Consider the following 17244-nt stretch of genomic DNA (forward strand, 5'->3'; position numbering starts at 1 on the left):
CCTGGGGAAATTTGGAGGGTACCTGCTGTAAGAGGTGCAATTGTTAAGCTAGCAGCACCAAAAATTCAGGGTATCTTTAGGATACTCTCCTGATGATACCACCCAGGTTTGGTGAAGTTTGGTTCAAGGGATCCAAAGTTATGGACCCTCAAAAGTGTAGCCCCCATCTCCTATTAGATCCTATTGGAAACAATAGGGATGGGGCACCCCCTTTTGGAATCCATAACTTTGGACCCCCTAACCAAACCTCACCAAACTTGGCTGATATCATCAGGAGTGTCACCTGATGATACCCTGAAATTGTGGTGCCACTAGCCTAAAAACCATGCCCCCTGTTGGCCAAAAAGTAAAAAAATACAAAAAATACAAAAAGCACACAAACGAACCTGAAACTTTTGCGCTCCCCCTGTGACCAAATGGGGGATACCCGGGGACATGGGCTACCTCATGTTCCTAGGCAAATACGCCTCTGGGTCACTGCTTCCTATTGGCTCAACAACACTGACTTCCCATACCAGGTCCTGGGTCCCACATAGAATTAGATCTAGAATCACCTCTCCCCTCTCCATCTGATCTAAGCCACAGTCATTTAGCATATCCAGGAATGCTCTCTCCTTACTAAGACCTGAGTGGTATCATAAGGAGAGTCTCTTGAAAAATCCCTGAAATGTTGGTGCTGCTAGCCTAAAAACTGGGCCCCCTGCAGGCCAAAAACTGAAAAAACACTAAAAAATACGAAAACACACACATGAACCTGAATTTTTGGCATCCTTCCATGTTATCTCACAGTTTATCTGGACTTACCTTTCCAAGCTTGTTGGTCTCAATGCAGTTTTCTTTAAATTTATCTTGTAAAGTCTCTGCTAGCCTGCATAGCAAAGCTCCATTATCCAATTTCTCCATAAAGGCTTCTGCTGTTATTTCCTTTCCTGAAGTGCAATGAAAACAAAAGCAATTAGCAGCTGCTTTGACTATCTGAAAGGGCACATTACTGTTGGAAATTTAGTCTGTGTACATTGTGGAGTTGTACATTAGTCTGTGTACACTGTGGAATTGTACATTAAGGAAAGGTTGGGGACCCACAAGGATTTGTGCTGGGCATCTCATTTCCCACTCCATCATTTTTCCTCTTTCTATTTCCTAAACATCACCACATTCTCTCTACATATCCTGTTTCTTATTCTCCATTCCACCCACTGGCCAATCTATCATTATCCACCACCACCACCACCACCACCCCTGTCTTCAGCATTCCATCCTGCCTTTTCCCTGGCTTCATCTCCCTGGACAAACTCTGATTATTTCAGTCACTGTACGGTGCTGGCCCTAGGTCTGGTTCAGTTGAGAGCACCTGCTGCTAGGGTAGGCTCAGCTGCAAGGACCTGTGGAGGGAACATCACTTACCACTGTATCCACCTCATCACACAATTTCCTATTTTCTTCTTCCTGGAAACTCCCATTTATTCACTATCCCCTGTTTCTTTCCCTTCCTGCCACCCACCAACCTACCTTTTCCTGCCCTTCATCTTGAATATATTTATTGTTTATTTACTTCATTCATGCCCACCTGTCTCCACAATGGAGACTGAAAGCAACTTACATCATTCTTCTTTACTTCATGATATCCTCACAACAATCCTGGGAGGTAGGTTAGGCTGAGATTTTGACTTCTGCAAGGTCACTCAGTGGTAGAACTGATATTTGAACTTGGTCTCTCTGATCCTAGTCTCAGACTCCAAACATTATATCACACTGAGCTTTCAGGTGGTGACTGCTGTTGAACAGTTGTGAGCAAGAAGGCCTGAGTAAGTACTGTAAGTCAGGTGGTACCAGGCCATCCAGTGGTTGTGGCCTGGCCTGGCCTGGCCCCACAAGTCTCCCTCAAAGGCCACAATAGTCCTACAAATGGCCTTGGTTTTTTCTGAAAGAAAACAAGTCTTGAATGCTTGAATACTGTGTGGTTGCCTAGCAACAACCACAGGGGCATTTGTTTTTTAAAGCTACAGACACTGTCACTATTACTTGGGCTCATTCCGCACATGCAGAATAATGCACTTTCAAACTGCTTTCAGAGCTCTTTGAAGCTGTGCGGAATGGCAAAATCCACTTGCAAACAGTTGTGAAAGTGGTTTGAAAACGCATTATTTTGCGTGTGCGGAAGGGGCCTTGGAGTTTTAACTCCCCATGGTTGTTTTGTTTGTTTGTTTTACATTTCAGATTGTTCTGCAGACCTGGGTTTTTTCTCAAGTATGAAGAAGTATGTCTTTTGATCATTGCTTCATTGCTTACGTATGCACAGGCTTGGCCACATCGAGAATCAGATATATTGATTTGGTGTTGTATTGCAAATGCACTTACCTACCAATTCTTAAAAATAAGCTACTTTTACTAAGTAGCACTACAGAGACAATGACAGAAGCTTGGGTGCTGTGTGGTTTCCGGGCTGTATGGCCGTGTTCTAGCAGCATTCTCTCCTGACGTTTCGGCTGCATCTGTGGCTGGCATCTAAGGCTTTTCTTCATTAGATGCCAGCCACAGATGCAGGCGAAACGTCAGGAGAGAATGCTGCTAGAACACGGCCATACAGCCCGGAAACCACACAGCACCCAAGTGATTCCGGCCGTGAAAGCCTTCGACGATACAATGACAGAAGCAATGTCCAAGTGTGGTGTCCAAGTTTTTGTCGTATTTTCCTTGCCTCAGTCACCCAGATTCCATTCTCCCCTCTCCCTTAGAGGGATGGGGGTGGGGGAAGCTTTTCCAAATTAAATATGGTGTAGCATTTTAACATTTTATCTTATGAAGTCTCCACTATACCATTTAAGGACATTATAATATAACTAAAGGGCATGTCAAAAAGGATAATGTATTACAAGAAACAAATTATGTAGGTAACCAGAATCAGGTTACAGTTTCAGGTGGGAGCTTTTTTAAAAAATCAGTAATTGACATATTTCAATAGCGTTTTAATGTTTTATCTTGTAAAGTCTCTGCTAAAGTTTTTAAAGCTATCTGGGTAGACAACATCATGTTATTTAGTTAGTTATTTCTTTCATTTATAGCCTTCTTTTCTCCCCTGGACTTAAAGCAGATTGCACAACTATAATAATGCAGTAAAACCATCCAGAGTTTTTCAGAGGAAGAGTAAAGCACCACTGCAATGAATGAAAAGAAATGAAGCTCATATCGTTTATAATAGCAAAGTTTAAAATAGATATTGCACAGTTAAACTGGAGCCTCAATATTAAGTAGCATTTTATAGGACTGAAATCAAGAGGGATTGAGCAGGTCCAGAAATAAACCTCAGTTTCTCTCTTTCAAATGGATTTGCAGAAGCAATTTTTTTTAAGTGAGTGGCTATGTGTGGGATATGCTTTGCAGCGAACCTTTCCATAATTAAGGAGGAAGAGCAGGACAATGGCTCATAAGAGATCATAAGACTTTTCTCCAGACTAATCTCTGGAAAGTGATTCCCTCTTTAATGAAAGACTAGTGTTCTTGTGAATGCTAATTGGGGACAAGAAGGGGCTTTCAGCTTCAGCTCCCTCCTCTATTTTCAGGCTGTGTGAAAATGAGTCAATGCAGACTGAGTATTTAGGGTCTGCAGCTTCTCATATATCTCACTGTGATCATTTACATCTGTCAAGCACCTCTTCTATACATTTTACTCCAAACATATTGATTGCTTGAAAATGGAGAAAAACCACAGCTCCCTCCCCTGATGAATGCTTTCTACTACAGGGCGAGTTGCCACAATGATTACACTAACTAATGCCATATATGCCCCCCCCAAAAAAAAAACGAACTGGTGCAGGTATTTTGCTTGAGTCCGTTACATTTGGAACAAAAAGTTTATGTGAGTGTCATGTCCCCAAAGACACCCTCACTATTATATAAGCCTCAGTTGTACCCTTAGTTAGAATGGGTTTAGTTGCTTTTGTACAGTTTTCTACAGTTTGTACAGTTAGACCCTGTCCCTTTAAGAAGCCCTTTAGAGGCAAAGCACTATAGCATTCTTATTGGTTAGCAGTTCCTGTGTTTGCAGTTTGTTTTTAATTCAGGTGTCGGGAGAAGGCTGGAGACAGCAATATCTCAGATTTATTAGGTGTTACTTTTAAGGTATAAAAGATCCATGATATTTTAAGTAATCCAGTTCCAACCGAATTGCAAGGAAACAGAGTCCAGTTAGAGAACTAAGAAGAAGAAGCAAGCAGCACAGACTTCCTTAGAAGCAGTTAAGGAAAGAGTTGGTTGTGGTGGGTTTTCCAGGCTGTGTGGCCATGGTCTGGTGGATCTTGTTCCTAATGTTTCGCCTGCATCTGTGGCTGGCATCTTCGGAGATGTATCACAGAGGGGAGGTCTGTTACACACTATGTCCAGTGAGAAGGGAATGTTTTAGTGGGGTATAAATTGCCATGTCCCCACTAGGGAACCAATCAGTAAGTGTTTGGGTGGAACTTGCTATGCAAAGGTGTGGTTGATAGTATAGTATTGCAGGTGGGGGTTTTCAGTCCAGTGAGTGATTCACATTTGCATTCCCTGCAGCAGCAGCAGTAGTATTGGTAAATGCAAATCCTGTGTTTGGGTGGAGTCCATTGTCCATGAACTTAGCATGCCTTTGGGTTTGGCTTTTGGTGTTTTTAAGTACTGGTAGCCAAGCTTTGTTAATTCTCAGAGTCTCTTCTTTCCTTTTGAAGTGGTCTTGGTGTTTGTGAATTTCAATGGCCTCCCTGTGCAGTCTGACATAGTAACCTTCTAAATTGTCCAGAATTTCAGTGTTTTCAAATAAAATGTTATGTCCAGTTTTGCTTAAGACATGTTCTGCAACTGCAAATTTTTCAGGATGGTTAAGCCGACAGTGATTTTTGTGCTCCTTAACACGAGTCTGGGTGCTGTGTTTTGTGGTTCCTATGTAGACCTTCCCACAGCTGCAGGATATGTGATAGAATCTTGCAGAAGTGAGGGGGTCTCTCTTGTCCTTAGCTGAGCGTAGCATTTGCTGTATTTTCCTGGTAGGTTTGAAGGTGGTTTGCAAGTTATGTTTTTTCATCAGTTTCCCTATTTGATCAGTGATTCCCTTGATGTATGGTAGTTGGTGTCTGAAAATTCTTCAAACTGTCTTCAAACATTTCCAGCATTGCAAATATTCTTTTATTAGATAGACTTCAAGGAAGAAGTCAGAGCCCTAAACTTTCAATATTATTATTTGGTTTTTGAACTGTTACTTATTTGTCTGTGAGTCTTACACTCTGTTCTGGCCAAGTGCAAGGCACCTGATTTTTAGTTTGCTTGGGGAACAGAACAGTGAGTGTGATTCTGTTTTCTTTGTTATGACTTTAACTTCTACAATTTTATTTCCTAACTCACATTAGATGCAGTCTCTCATATAGTTGTATTTAAAAGCCCTGTCCAAAGGGAGGGGAATCTGCCAGTGGGAGCGGCGCCTCACCAGCAGATTTGCCCTCCCCAGGGTAGTTTCCCTGGTGGAGAGGCAAATCTGCCAGTGGACAGATGGCGCTGCCCTCCCCAACGGTAGAATGCAGTGCTGGACACTCCGCCAGCATCCCTGTGCCCTTGCCACCACCGCCAGTGTCATGGGAGCAGTCTGGGGGAATGGCTGAGGGAGGATCCAGTGTTAGTCGGCTCCCTCCCAGCCATTACCCCCATTGCACCAGCAGCCAGGACTTTGGACTTATGTCACTGAAAAAGTGGTATAAGTCCACTAAGCCCAATGGAGGCTTTCTGGCAGTGGGAAGGCTTTTTTTTTGGCATTTTAAGTCTCCCTATACCACTGGAAAGCCTCCTGGGGAGAGGAAGGCTGGCACCACCGTGGCGCCACAGCCAGGAGCCCAGCCTGTTGGATGGGGCTGTAACTATAGTACCCCCCATTTTTTTGCAACAGATTCTAAATCCTTCCAGACCAAAATTATCTAACCCCGTCTACATGCTTTGAGCAGAGCATGGAGAGGGTATTCTCACACAACATACTGTGTCCTTCTTGTGCCTCACTTATACATACCCAGCAATTCATGACTCCCCAGTCATCAGCTGGCAGGATAATTCCTATTCTTTCCATATGACAAACATCAAGAGAATTGCAAATTGCTACATGTGGAAGGCCTCAGTTTCTCAGGATCAGCCAAGCATGTAGCTGTGATCTCAAACAAAGCTGACATGGAGGAGGAGGGCCCCAATTAGGCTTGCCAACTGCTATTACAATTGATTTCCAGACAACCAGGATCAGTACCCCAAGTGAAAATGGCTACTTTAGGGGGTGGACTCTATAGCATTATTATTGTGCTGACGTCCCCTCCCTCCCCAATCCCCAACCTACTCAGGCTTTACTTGGAAAAGCTCCAGGTGTTTCCAGTGCTGTAGAGGGGGAAACTGTTGCCCTGGGCAAAATGGTGCCCGTGCCCCCCCACTTGTCCATGCCCCCAAACATCTCACTTACCTTTAAAAGTTAAAAGAACAGCCTGCTGTAGGCCGTGGGGGTGCTCTGGGCCACAGAGGCTGCTCCGGGCTGCGGGGGTGGACTGAAGGGAGGGGTCATGGAGCGATTCTCCACTCTCCCACACCTGCACCTGGGGCATTTGTCCCTCTCCCTGCCACGTGGTAGCTCCATTTATGGGTATTTCCCAATTCAGAGCTGGCAACTCTTAGCTACAGTAAGTCTTAGGAATGTCACATGTGCTTTCTGGATGCAGAAAGTATGAGACTGAAACCTCTGTGGGCAAAGGTCCCAATGTGGTATAGCGGTTAAAACTGGATCTGAGAAACAGGGACTCAGATCTCCACTCTGCAATGGAAGCTTGCTGTATGATCTTGGTTGGGGTAGCTGTAGTGACCACCAGATTTCCTAGTCAACTTTTTGAAGTTTTCAATACCTTTTCAACCACTGGTGCTGGGTTCCAGTGAATCAGATTCACATTTCACCAATGAATGATGACACTTTGTATATTTTGTTTAATTTAATTTTTGCTGCGATATTTTAATTATGGGATTTTGGGTCTTTCTATATGGTAACTTGCCCCAAGCCTACATCCAAAAAAAGAAATGAATGCTATAACAATGCAGACATTATTTAAACCTGCCATCCAACTTTTCAAGGTTATTCCAGATCAAAAATAGATTTGCCAAAAGAAACAGGCTTGACATTTCATTTCCATCCAAACAATTCTGTTTTTGTTACCAGCTGAATGGTAAACATCATTTTTAAAAAAAATGACAGAAAAGATATGTGCTTCTTGCATAATAAATATAAATTTAGATTCATACAGAACACAGATAAGGCATAATTTTAAAGTACATTATCTCCCGTTCTTTTTCAGAGATCCTCTCTAAATAAATTTTATAACCAGCTTCAGCCTTCTGAGATTTAACACTTAGATTGCTACCTGTCCTAATGGCCACTTATTGAAACACCTCTGCATAGGACATTGTAGCAATGTCTGCTAGTTATTCCAATAGGACAGAAACTTTCCATGTGGCAGTCACAATTTATCTAACAACCTTCTGAAAAGAAATGCCATGGTATTATACCAAGAACAATTAACCATAATGAGAATGAGTTAATGTGTTCAGGATCAGACTTAGGGTGCTGTTGTGTAACACCCAAAATGTATAATGAAATATATCATCTGAGACAAATGAATTCATCAATATACCTGATTCCTTTTTTTTTTAAGACACAAGGATAATAGAGATTACATTATGTGCGTACAGGTTATGAGATAATGTTATCTAAACACCAGCTTTCTGCCTCATGTCTATGCCCACTCAGTGGATTAACAGAACAGAGAGTATGTGATACAGCTCATGTATGACCACACAGACTTTGATAAGGATATGGTCTGCATAGCAGGAATTGCACTAGGATAATGAAGGTTGTTGCTGCCAGTTTCTCAGACTTGATGTGCAAGCATGAAACTAAGAGAACAGGAAGTTGTCTTCCCAACATCCCCAAACTTTTAAAAAAGTGTCCTTCTAAGAGCGGTTTCTTTTTTTCAACAGGCTTTAATATTTTAACTGAATCTAGATCTGCTCACAGCTTTAATATGCATGAATAACATTTTCTAGTGCAGTAATCACAAATCACATTTCATTTAGCACACATTTTTTACACTTTCAAGCATGAGTGAAATGGTCATTATTTTAAATTAATATCCTGTTTCATGATTTATGGTCTTATTCTACCTTATTGACTGATTTTTATAAACCAACAGAGCAATATGTTTTAAAAAAACAACTTAATTTGATGCAGAGAGAAATCTTTCTACCATCAGCATCAAAAGAACCATTTATATTATTTTCCAAGCTGACAAATATTAACAATTTGCTAATTGCATGTTGTAGATCAAGACAAAGTGCTTAATACAGAGTGAAGGAGTTTTTCATTCAACATCTGTATCTAATGAAAAATATGTTACGTACATCATCATTTGTTATGGAGACTGTAGCTCTTAAAGGCAGCATTTCTTTTCCCCTGAAAACAGCACCTTGAAATATTTTAGGCTACAAGTTCAGACACAGTTACTTGAAAGCAAACTTGTCTGAAACGTAGGCAACTACTGCACATGATGAAATCATCGTTAAGACAGCTTACAATCAACATTTTCAATAAAGCAACAACAATGGGAACTAACCCTTTCTCAGCATTGTTAGATGTCTGGTGGGTGGCAGAAGGCGGAGGTCTTGTGGGTAGGTCGGGGGAAGAGGCTGGTTGACTTCTGCCTGCCGACGCTTGATGGGGAGACCTTACATCTGGCCTCATCAGTTGGCAGTTTGGGGGTTACCCTGGATTCCACATTGTCCATGGAGGCCCAGGGGCCAAAAACCACTTGGGCTGCCTTTTACTATCTGTGTCAGGCACAGCAGCTGGTGCCATACCCCTCTACCTCCGACCTGGCCACAGTGATCCATGCAACGGTCACCTCTAGAATAGACTATTGTAACTCACTGTATGCTGGCCTTCCTTTGGTTCCGATCCGGAAATTAAAATTTGTTCAGAACACAGCAGCAAGGCTCCTTTCAGGAGAACACTATGGTGACCAGATTACTCCAGTCTTGTACAAGCTCCACTGGCTGCCAATCGAGTTCTAGATCAGGTTCAAGGCACTTGTTTTGACATTTAAGGCCGTGAGTGGTCTTGGACCTACATACCCATGGGACCGCCTCTCTCCATATTGCCCCTCTAGACCCCTCTGCTCATCTGGGGGGAATTTACTGGTGGTTCCTGGTGCGAGACAGGTTTGACTGGCCGCTACTAGGGCCCTGGCTCCCACCTGGTGAAATGAGCTCCCAGCTGAGATGAGGGCCCTGTGGGACATCTGTGAGTTCCGCAGGGCCTGCAAGACTGAACTCTTCCGCCAGGTTTTTACATCGTGCCAGCTGGCCTGTCTGGAACATTGCTGCCTCCCATGGGTGTCTGGTTAGGGTTTTATCACCTCTGTTTTTTTATTGTATTATTGTGAAAGTTTTAAATGATACCATTTGTGTCGGTATTGGTTTTATCGTGTCTGATTGTTGTGGTTTTATTGATGTTTGCCACCCTAAGCCCTGTGGGAAGGGAGGGATATAAATTGAAAAATAAATAAATGAATGAATTTTAAAAAGGAAAAACAACACATGCACAGGATCACTAGGCAAAACAAACTTTATTCATCTATTTTTTATAATGAAAATAGCTAATGGATGAGCTGCAAGCAGATGAAACATCTGTAAGGAATCTTCATGGAGAATCTACTGCAGCACACAAAATGGCAGGTGCCATTGTGAAACTGACATTAGCTCTCTGCAGCAGGTGGGGGGAAAGATCTGTTTGGGCTGGCAACGCTTTGTTCTCCCAAGCTGTGGGAACACAAAATGCCAAAACAGATATAACATCCTGAAGATGTTATATTTATGAATGAAAGCATTTCCTTAAGCCACCATATTGCTTCAGAGTGAAAAGCAAAGCTGTATAAATTACTGTCAGATAGCCTCGTCAAATATACAGCCTGCTATGAACCTTTATAATGATTGTACAGCATTTCAGTGCCTCACGTGGCTGAGCATTTTCTTGCTGTTTTCATGTTTGACCTTGTCCATATGAAAACCGCTTGTTCAAAAGAGCAAATGAGACTTTGCCTTGCTTTCTCAGTGATCAGTATGAGTTTCTCATATAATATTAAAACTGCATGTTTAATTTTCAATCAACAAAACTCTGAGGTTACTCCTAAAACTAATGTTCATTATATTCTAAAGAAAAGGGAGAAAACAAGTTCTTCTTTGAACACTGCTATTTAATTATACAGAAAAGGCTTTTATGAGTCATAGCTGCTTTTTTTTTCTTGTCACAATCCAGGTCCAGCTAATGTGTCACAATGAATCACGATACAGAGTTGGCCTTGCAAATTCCTAAGGTAGTCCCAGAGCTTTGAAGTCTAGGGCGTGCTTCTTCTAACAAAACATCTGCACTTCTTTTCAGTCCACATCAACAGAAGTAATCCTCTACGTTACACTATAATGTGAAAGAACTATGAAAGAAGATATCCTGTGAAAGAGGATATTTGGCTTATAATTTCATTTTCTACACAACTTGAGGACCCACCCTGGACTTTAATGAGCGTTCCTGGTTGTATCAAATAAATGTTGCCTTGCTTTCTCTCTGTTTCTCACTCATTAAGTGATAGTTTTGTACCATGCAGCAGGCCATGACAAGAGGTTTATGTATGTTGAAGAAGGATTAGGTAGAAGAGTGTGAATAAAAACTGCTTACAAAAAAAAGGAAGGGCCTCATGCACATTTACCACATGACTACCAGCTGGAAACAAAGTCATTGTTTTCTTTTATTAACACAATAATTTTCATGTTCACATATCTTGGGTTCGTCATACAAATTCAGTAAATAATTTTCAATCAAAACTCAGGGAAAGGCCTTTAATCCAAATGTTTCACCAACTAGCAGATACTATGGATCCTTCCCAGACTTTTCAACCTCCACACACCATCACAGACTGCCTAAAAGCAGATGCCCTACTCTATCTCTTTTCTGTTCACATTTCACAGAGATCCACATATGGACACAAAAGAGGGGGGAGGAGGGAGCAATCTATGGAAGCTTCAGCAACAGATAACTTCTCAACCCATACTGATGGTTCCCAGCAATGCAGTTGCAAGAAAACGTTGGCTTTTTTTTCTAGGCTACCCTCAGTTGCCAAGGAAAAGCAGTTGACAGCACATGACCTAGAAGGTGTCCCAGGCACTCTGCAATATATAAAGGTTCCATGGCAAATGCATAAGAATTTCTCAGACAACAAATCAATGTGCAAATAGTGCCTGAAATGAAGGAAGTTTAAACAATAAGATAATAGTCAGGGTTTCACCCTACGTTTCAGTTCGTAGGATTTTCATATGTCTTATCCATCTCAGGCACTGAAAGCAACTGTCTGTTCAGGATGAATGCTGCAATGTAGCCATGCTTACTCATATTTATCCAGAGTACGACTATTCAGCATGATTTATGTGGTAGGTCTTTCCTGAAAGACTGTTTGGAAGTTTCAGTTAGTGCAAAATGAAGCTTCTAAATAGCTTCTAAATGTCAGGCAGACATATAACATTTCTGAAAATTTTGAGGCCATTGAAAAAGAACAGAATACTCCCCATTTTCCCTAGGGGAAAGAAATTGAAAAGCAAAGGGGTAAAATATATGCAACATTTGCTTACCAGTTAAACCTAAACTTTTACTTTTCTATTTGCTTTCCAGTTAAACCTAAACTTTTACTTTTCTATCCTCATAAAATACAGTATTTGAAATTAGCTGGAATAACTGAAAGACTTAGTTGAAAAAACTGAGAGGGGGTAGTTCTGGGGGGGAAAGGAAGGAATGGATTTTTCTTCCTGAAATTTTCTGGATTTTTTTCTGGGCTTCAAATTACTATTAAGAGTGAAATAAATTATAAAGAATCACATTTCACCAGCTGTAAAAGAGTTCCTGTGGCTACTTACTTTCTTCAGGGCACAATTCAAAACACTAGCCATTACTTTTAAAGCCCTAAATAAACCATGGTATGTAAAGGACTGTTTGCCCTTATATATACCCACCTTTCAATCAAGTTCTTCTGGAGAGGCTGTTCCCTGTGTGCCCCTACCTTTTAAAATAATGTGACTGGTTATTGAAGATGGCCCAGGAAGAAAAGGAGGAAAACCTGATAATGCCTTGTCTCTTCACAGATGGCAACTACAACACTACTACCAGCATCATACATTTAAAACATCATCCAATTGTGAGATACTAAAAACTTTATCATTATGCACTCTTCAAGTCTGCCAGATTACATGCCATTTTGAAGACAATGAAATATATAGTTAGACCTTGACAATTACATCAGATGGAAATGGAAAGCTTAAAGAGATTTTAACTGTTCATATTTCAGTGAAAAACATATAACATGCTGAGTCTCCTTTCTACTAGCATGAAGCTTTTTACTGGCATTAGAGGCTTCACTAATGCAAGAGGCAGAATGGGTTGTCTCAACCACTTTCTCCTCCTCACTGCAGCCATTCCTTTTTCTTGGCTTTAGTCCAAACAGATGCCCTGATCCTTCACATTGTTTCTTTGGTGGGGAGTGTGGGGGCAGCTGCTGTGGAAAGGCAGAAAGATCCATTTCTGCCAGCACCTCATGTTGGTGCTACTTGCCATCTTAAGTTATGCATGTTCTTGAATCACAAAGACTGCTTTGCAGAGCCACTTCACCCATGGAGTTTGCTTTATATTATAAAAGTGTGGAAACAGTTCTGTGCTGAATATCAGCCATGCAAGGACAAAAAACCAATGTGTTTGCTGGTGGCCACTATTAAGAAGAAAGCATTTGAGGCAACCTGGTTCAGTGATGCACCCAGTAAACTGTTTGGTAACAAAAGGCAAAATATTCACTTTGCTGTTCTGCACACACCACTATTAGGTAAGTAGGCAAGTAAACCATTTAGGGCTTTAAACACAAGAACAAGAATTTTGAATTGTGCCTGGTAGTAAGTTAGGCAGTCAGTACAGATCTTTCAGCACAAGGATGACCACAACACTGTAACAATCTGGCTGCTTCATTTTGAACCAACTGAAGTTTATGGACAGTCTTCAAAGGCAGTTTCATGAAACACTCATTGCAATAAACTGACATGAATATGATCACAAATAATAATAGATGCAACATGCTGTGGAAGACACCTGAACCTCCAAATGTAGGCCAGGATCCAGCAGTACTCCCAGGTTCTCAACCTTCTCTGTCAGAAGGTGTTTAACCCCCTCCAGGTCAGGCTGACACTTTATTTCCTAACCACTGAAAAACAGTACTATAAGGTCCTGTTCCCCCAACTCAGCAAGTCACACCAGAGGGAAAGCATGGTCAGCAGTGTTGAAAGTTCCCAAGAGGACCAGGAGAACAAGCAAGGAACATTCCATCACCCACCCACCCGCCGCCCCAGTTACTCTTACAGCAAGGATAATCAGTCAGGTTTCAATCAATTAAGGCCATTTTGATCCCAAACCCAGACCTGAATCCAGATTGAAACAGGTCTACACAATCCATTTCCTCCAAAGCCATCTTCAGCTGTGTGCTCACAGTGTGCTTGAATATCTCACCCAGGAATAAAATATTAACCACTAGACATTAGTGGTTCAAATCTTTCAGGTCTAGGTATTAGTGGTCAGACACAGCCATGATCCTCAGGGACAATTATGGCCCCTCCGTGAGTATTTTGAAGTGAAGGTTTGGTTCAAAAATGGCTCCAACAGGGACAAAATGCAGTATAGGCAGAAGACAGACGGCATCTAGAAGGACTGACCCAAACACTAACTTCATCATTCCTCCCCACACCCTTAATGGAATGCAAGCAAGGTGTAGAACAATGGGTTTCCTGGATTGAGGACATCTTTCCCCCTAGAAATTACGCCTTGAATAGAACTATTATTAATACAGCACCCAGACAGCACCCATCCCTGAATAGAGAAGAACTTCAATATCTTGCCTCCCATGCAAACCATCTCCTGAGGAACAGGTTTCATACCCAACTGATAAATGTTTCTTTTAGTTAAGTTTGGAGACTGCTATTCAGAGCTCTCTGCAAACTCACGGCGCCCACTGAAAATCTCATCAAACGCACTGTCTTCATGAGGCTTGATCATCATCAATGCCTCAGGACACATTTTGCCCTATAAAGTTAGGTAACGAACACCTTAAATTGTGTCTTGGTTCTATTCTCACAATTGAAGCCATTCTTCTACCTGAGTTAATGCGTGTTGGCTGTGTATTGTTCTTCACTCCTTTATCCTCAGATATGTAATGTATCACCCAAATCAATTCCAGATCTACTCTATTTTTTCTTAGGCTCTGTGTAGTTGAAACCAGGAAACCAGTAACTGGGGTGGCGGGTGGGTGGGTGATGGAATGTTCCTTGCTTGTTCTCCTGCTTTGGTTGGTTGTAATTAAATGTATTACTTAATAAAAAACACCCTTTTTTGCATTGTAATTCTCCTCATTATTTCTAATCTCCCAAAAAAGGCTCCTGTTGTTGCCTCCCCAAAAAAGACTCCTCTCGCTAAGATGCTTTCTATCTTTCTAATTCCCAGAGGTGGGGCTTGAAATTGTTCCAGGCAAGGTGGCTGTGGTGGTGGACTGGCCCCCTCCATCCACCCGCAAGCAGCTGCAATCCTTTTTGGGCTTTGCCAACTTCTATCATGACTTTATCCTGGATTTTGCCTCGTTAGCCCTCCCTCTCTCTGATCTGCTCAAAACCAAAGGGAAGAGCTCGGAAGCTGCCCACCCAGGTGCTCCTTTACTCTGGCCGGCTGCTTGCCAAACAGCCTTTGATTAGCTAAAACGATCATTCACAACTGAGCCCATAATACAGCATTCCAACCCTACTTGCCCATTTATTGTCCACGTAGATGCTTCCGATAAAGCCTTAGGAGCTGCTCTTTTGCAACAGGATGAGAATGGCTGCCTGTACCCTTGCGCTTACTTATCCACAAAACTCTCTGGGTCAGAATTGAACTGGACTGTAGGTGATAAGGTGACCGGTGCCATCAAGTAGGCTCTAGCTACATGGAGGCACTGGCTGGAAGGGGTGACCCACCCTTTTGAGGTCAGGACTGATCATAAAAACCGCTCAGTCATCAGTACTCCTGGCAAATTGTCAGCTAAGCAGTTGCGCTGGGCTGATTTCTTTTCCCGTTTTCATTTCATTGTTCATTTCTTCCCAGGCTTTTGCAACAAGCTTGCGGATGACCTCTCCCGCCTCCCTGACGGAACGGGGGAAGGTGTGGAATTACGTTCTGAACCTCGTACTGTTCCCATGCCCAGCCAGTTTGGATTAGCTGTCACTCGTGCGCAAACACGCCTACAGCATGGGACACCGCCCACCACGCTCCCCACGCCTCCTTCCCCTCTACTCTCCTCCTTTTTGGAGGTGGGAAAGCATTCTCTTATGCCGGAGGAGAAGGGCCCATCTATGATGCTTCATGACAGATTCTGGAGGAAGGGAAATTGTTTGTTTGTCTTGCCTTTAAGACAGCTCTCCCTTTCATTGCTACTCCATGTTCCCTTCCCCACATAAAGTTGCTAAATTGTTGCCTGCCTTCACCGCTTTCTATCAAGGACTGTCGGGGTGCCCCCTGACAGTGGGGCAGCTCCCACCGTCGGAGATGTCTCACACTGAACGTTCTGTGTTGGATTGTGAATATGAGGAATTGGAAAAGACCTTGAGGGCCACTGCTGCTGGTGGCAATTCGGTGGCTCCTCTTTTATCCAAGACCGCTCCTCAGCACGTCCCGTCTGGGACTCGGGCTGCTCGTGTGCTACAGTTTGGCCTCTCATGTCAGACAGCAGCACAGGACCCAATCAGTGATTCCTTTGGGTGCTACCTGCTAACCTGGTCTGAGCCTGGGCAGGACATCCCGTCAGACTGGGATCATGGTGCACTACGGGAGCAACATGTGGCCACTTTGCTGCGGGACTACGAGCTGTCTTAATGTCAAGACCCCCTTGACCAGACAATGAAGACACTTGTAGGATCACAAAGGTTTCCTTATTACAGGCAGAAGTCATGTCAGGAACAGTTGCAAAACAACTCTGCCAATTTAGCAGAGCTGTTATCCATATAAGCATTTTCCCCCTTCCCCCTCCCATCCAGGCAGCAAGCAGAAAGCAGTTTTGAGAATGTGGCCTTCAAGAGGCCAGTACTAGGGAATAGCTGATAACACACCTGGTTGTTGGCAGGCTGTGAGTTAGCAATCACAAGGATTCACACAGAGCAGAAACCCACAGAAGTCAGGCCTGACAGAATCTGAAATACAAGTCTCCTCAGAATCCAGGAAAGCTCCACCAGATAGCATCTAATGAGCACAATGGTAACAGAATTGATACCACTACCATTATCACCACCACACAATAAGCACACAGATTATAGAATATTACCAATTAATAACTGGCAAGAAAAAATAGGAAAAAAAGAGAAAAGGCACAATCCCACCATACAAAACTCCTTTCACTTTTGCTATGTACATAGATGTGAAGGTCGCTATAATATTTCATCTAGCAGACATGTTGAATAGGAAAGGATAAGGCAGAATTCAGGAGGTTAACTGTTTATGTGAAGCACACCTTTACATTTCGGTTTAGGAAACAAAACCTGAATTATTACGGTTACCCAGAAAGTTCTGGAAATAATAACAGTATAGCAAAATAATCTTACCCAGAAGATTTGTCAGCCACAATGCCAAGTCCTCCTTCATTGGCAATAAGTTTGCCTCATGTCTGCTGGCCAGCCACTGACTATACTGATGCATATCTGAGAGGCCCGGGCCTCGGGCTTTTGGATTAAGGGCAGTGCACATTCTTTAGCTCCTGAGGCTTTCTGTTTTGTGGAAGAAAAATAAAAAGATGTGTTAGTATCCTGAATGAATGTTTGCATTAATAATATGATTTCAGGTGCTCATGGCTCAAATTCAATACAAGAATAGGATGAAAGATTCCAGGCAAACAAATGTATATTTCATGAAAATAACATTCATGATGGTTTCCAGGAGTTTATTTCTCAAATGAAGCATTTGGATAGTGGTGATATAGAATTGGTAAATATGTTTGTACTCACCCAGATGGACATGTTGTCATATATCTTTGCAAGCAGGGATTAAAAACACAAATTCAAAACAAAATTAAAGTGATTAGGTTAAGAGGTTATTGAACTGAAATTGAGATAGCTGGGACG

The 17244-nt window shown here is 42.3% G+C and overlaps 1 protein-coding gene across 3 annotated transcripts in view; it reads right to left on the bottom strand.

The window, feature by feature from the left end:
• Window positions 1–17244, bottom strand: part of GAS2 (growth arrest specific 2) — a 161390-nt gene that overhangs the window by 116022 nt on the left and 28124 nt on the right. For 2 of the 3 annotated variants that reach the window (XM_048484414.1, XM_048484412.1), the window contains exons 2-3: window positions 16729–16890; window positions 805–929 (exon numbers count right to left, since the gene is read on the bottom strand). In XM_048484414.1, the coding sequence (XP_048340371.1) occupies window positions 805–929; window positions 16729–16870 (267 nt within the window). In that variant the 5' untranslated portion in view covers window positions 16871–16890. Of the gene's footprint in view, window positions 1–804; window positions 930–16728; window positions 16891–17127; window positions 17152–17244 lie in introns of all 3 variants that reach the window. The other variant, XM_048484413.1, reaches the window with a different exon arrangement.

This window comes from Sphaerodactylus townsendi, linkage group LG02 (assembly GCF_021028975.2).
Source record: "Sphaerodactylus townsendi isolate TG3544 linkage group LG02, MPM_Stown_v2.3, whole genome shotgun sequence".
Classification (NCBI taxonomy): Eukaryota; Metazoa; Chordata; class Lepidosauria; order Squamata; family Sphaerodactylidae; genus Sphaerodactylus; species Sphaerodactylus townsendi.